The 3,471-nt window shown below is 48.6% G+C and overlaps 1 protein-coding gene across 1 annotated transcript; it reads right to left on the reverse strand.

Moving 5' to 3' along the window:
- Positions 1-654: 654 nt before the first annotated feature.
- LOC101780345 (ribosomal L1 domain-containing protein 1) lies at positions 655-1,425 on the reverse strand. Its single transcript, XM_004976065.4, has one exon. The coding sequence runs from the start codon at positions 1,423-1,425 to the stop codon at positions 655-657; it is 771 nt and encodes a 256-aa protein (XP_004976122.1).
- Positions 1,426-3,471: the final 2,046 nt, after the last annotated feature.

Consider the following 3,471-nt stretch of genomic DNA (forward strand, 5'->3'; position numbering starts at 1 on the left):
GATTGTACCATAGGAAATAGGTGTTTGTTTATGATCTGGTGTCAATTTGATCTGCTCTAGTCAAAATGTATTTCCAGTTTAATGTTTGATCTATTTTTGTGCTCATTGGTAAATGACATCTCCTCCTATTTTTGTGATCTGAACCCAGTAATACAGAAATGGTGTCAATTATGTGCTGCTACTGGCATGGCAATAGTAATTCTTGCTACTGCATGAACTCATGATGCTATCAAATAATCTAAGGCCCTGGCACTAAATCATGAGCAGTGGAACCTGATTGCAAAGAACACATCAAGAAATTGCTGTCTAGGCATTTCCAGTTTGGAAAGCAACTTAAGCTCAGCATTTGTGTTGAGTTGTGCAAATGAAGCTCGCAGTTTGTTGGAGAATCCAGATTGCTGCAAGCTGAACTGTACATCCTTTTTCCTTCTGGATTAGAAGATGCTATATTGTCATTCACTGGTACCGAGGAGTACATGAACAATAAGATGCAGAATGAATATCCAGAAAATGCATAGTACAAGCTAAGCAACACTTGTTCGTATCAAAATTCTGTTGGGCATCAATCAAGCAATGTTATGGCCATCGACACGCACATCAACTGAATACAGCTGATTCAGACTCGGCAGAATTGGGAAACAGGGCAATTGACACCTAATTACAATCCACGCCACTCTTCTTCCTCCTCTTCACCCTCCCCTGCTCCTCTGCCGCCGCCGCCGCGAATTCCCGCTTCGCAGCCTCTGGGTTGCCGTCGCCGTCGACGTCCTGGCCGCTGCTCGTGCCGGGCACCGAGTAGAGCGGCAGCGCGACCGACTCGGGGGACTTGATGTGCAGCGCCCGCACGTTCCTCCACTTCCTCGGCACGCACGCGGCGGCCGCCTCCACCGCGGCCACCACGTTCTCTACGGCCTCCTCCCGCGCCATCGCACCGTGGCCCACGCGCACGGCGCGGCACGTCCCGCCCTCCACCTGCAGCTCCACGCACCGCGCCGCCTCCCTCGCGGACTCCGCCCACGCCGGGTCGGACGGGTCCACAGGCACGGTCACGCCGCGCTTGGCGCCGGCCGGCTTGCCGCTGCCGCCGGCGCCGGGGACCCTGAGGCGGCGATCGACGAGGACCAGGCCGCGCCGCGCGGTGGCGGGGAGGGACCGGAGCGCGGAGGAAGGGAGCGGGTCGACGTCGTCGGGAAGGTCGGCCGGGAGGCGATCGGAGACGAGGGAGATGGAGGGGAACGGGGAGTGCGGGAGGCGGAGCTGATGCTTGAAGCGCCGGGCGGGGGCGCTCTTGAGGGCGACGATGAGGTAGATGGGCTCCGGCGCCGGGGTCGGGTGCTTCTGGAGCCACCGGAGGAGTGCGGCCACCGCGCGGGCCGCATCCTCGCGGCGGAGGCGGCTGGCGGGGGTGGAGGGAGTGGATGCCATTGCAATCGTTGGCGGCGGCGGCGGCGGGAGGTTGGGAATTGGGAGGAGCCGAGGAGGTAGGGTTTTGTGTGGACGTATGCGTTCGTGTCTGGTTGGGGTTGGGCACTTGGGCCTGGTTTGGTTGAGTCGGACCAGGAAGCTGGTGGGCTCGGCTTCCGCGAGGGAACTGAGCCGTGGGAATTGAGTTCGGCTCGTACCAACCGCAGTCATATCGACCATCGATCCCTCTGCTATTTTTCATCATTTCTTTATTAGGATTCATGACATCGTATATTAAAACAGGGTAAAAACGACAATATTGCACTGTTTGAAAGGAACTTTATTCAATTACTGATGATGTGGGATACACACTGATAAATGATTGTAGTATAATACTTGCTCTGTTTTCTAAAATACCACCCTTAGGGAAGCTAATTAGTTTACTTATGCTAATTAGCTTGTTTTAAAAGTTACATTTTAAAATATAATTATATACTTTTGGGTGAGAGGTTGGAATATATTAGTATTGTTGTTCCAAATTTTAGTAGTTATTAGCATATTTTTGAAATTTATTTTGATTTTCTAGATTGTGTTACACATGTGCTTATAGTGTCTTCAAGTCATCGAGTGAATATCTTGTGGTTTTGAAGGAGAAGCACGGAAGTACCCCTATGGGGATCATCAAATCGATAGCAATAAGCTTGATTGAAGGGGTTCATATACGGAATGATATCTTTTTTCTTCTAGTTGTGTGTTTTCCTCTTAACTTATTTATCTGATGGAATGATATGGTTGGGATTTCACACTACCGCTTGGAGTTGGGTTAGGATTGTCCCTTGTGGCTTATCATGGAAGAACTAGATTATTATGAACGAGGGCATGAACAATTGAGCTTGTCGGAATGTGACTTTGTGAGTGACAAATTAATTCGTGAAATGTGTTTCTTTCTTGTCGATACGTAGCCTCATTCAAAATATCATAACAAATAAATGGCTCGATCTATATGAAGTTTGGAGCATACTCCGTATCTATACTAGCATGACTAGCATGGTATGGATTCTGCACATTTAGTAGAATTACTGAACTCGGCAACCCATGACGACGATGTTACGGAGTCTGGGACGTGTGCTTCAGATTTGTTGCCTATGGAGTTCTTGGAGGGCTATTGCATTCATGCCTGTCACTGTCAGGGACGGACGACGGCATGTGGGCCAAGCCCAGGTCTGCAAGTTGCAGCCCATTGAGCCGCGTAAGCTTTGGCCAGCCCGGCCGGCCTGTGACCGTGCGTATAAATGGTGAACCATGTTCTTCCTCTAAATTCTGCCCAAATCCCTCTTCTATCTGGTTCAATTTGTAGTTGAACCTAGCGATGCGATCATTATTTTAGACTTCTTTGCATGGAGCACCAAGCAAGAACGTGCGATCCTTTTTTTCATTAGTTGCCTCATGTTTTATGTTTTTGTCATGTAAGAAACCTCCCGGATTGCATCCTTGTATTCTCCTACGCTTTATCAATAGAATGGCATACAACTCTGCGCCCGTTCGTGTTCAGGAAATTTTTGAAGATCTCCTAATACTACTAACTTGGGCCATTTCCTACATTAGAAACCGTTGAGAACAGCAAATTAGAGCTAGTTGACTCGGTCGTCTCTTTCAACACAACCACAATAATTTGTTCATCATTGCCTCATGCTCTCAAAACCAGGAGGTACACACAAAACTCAAACCAACATACAATAATAATCAGCTCACCATCAACCATGCTATAAAAACAGGCCTTGAGCGAAAACCAACTCCCTTCACAAATTTTGAGGCTGGTGTGGTCGGCGTCTCGCTAACCACCACTACGGGAAACCTCAAATTTGCCGAGTGTTTTTTCTTTACCGAGTGTTTTTTTCGAACACTCGGCAAACAAGATCTTTGCCGAGTGCCGAGCTAAAAACACTCGGCAAAGAAAAAACACTCGGCAAATAAGGGGCTTTGTCGAGTGTCAAAAAAAACACTCGGCAAAAGAGGAGGTTTGCTGAGTGATTTTTTGACACTCGGCAAAATAATTAGTTTTTTTTC

The sequence above is a fragment of the Setaria italica genome, chromosome VII (assembly GCF_000263155.2).
Source record: "Setaria italica strain Yugu1 chromosome VII, Setaria_italica_v2.0, whole genome shotgun sequence".
Classification (NCBI taxonomy): domain Eukaryota; kingdom Viridiplantae; phylum Streptophyta; class Magnoliopsida; order Poales; family Poaceae; genus Setaria; species Setaria italica.

Coding starts and splice junctions, on each gene's coding strand:
- LOC101780345 (XM_004976065.4), bottom strand. CDS start 1,425: ATGGCATCCACTCCCTCCACCCCCGCCAGCCGCCTCCGCCGCGAGGAT.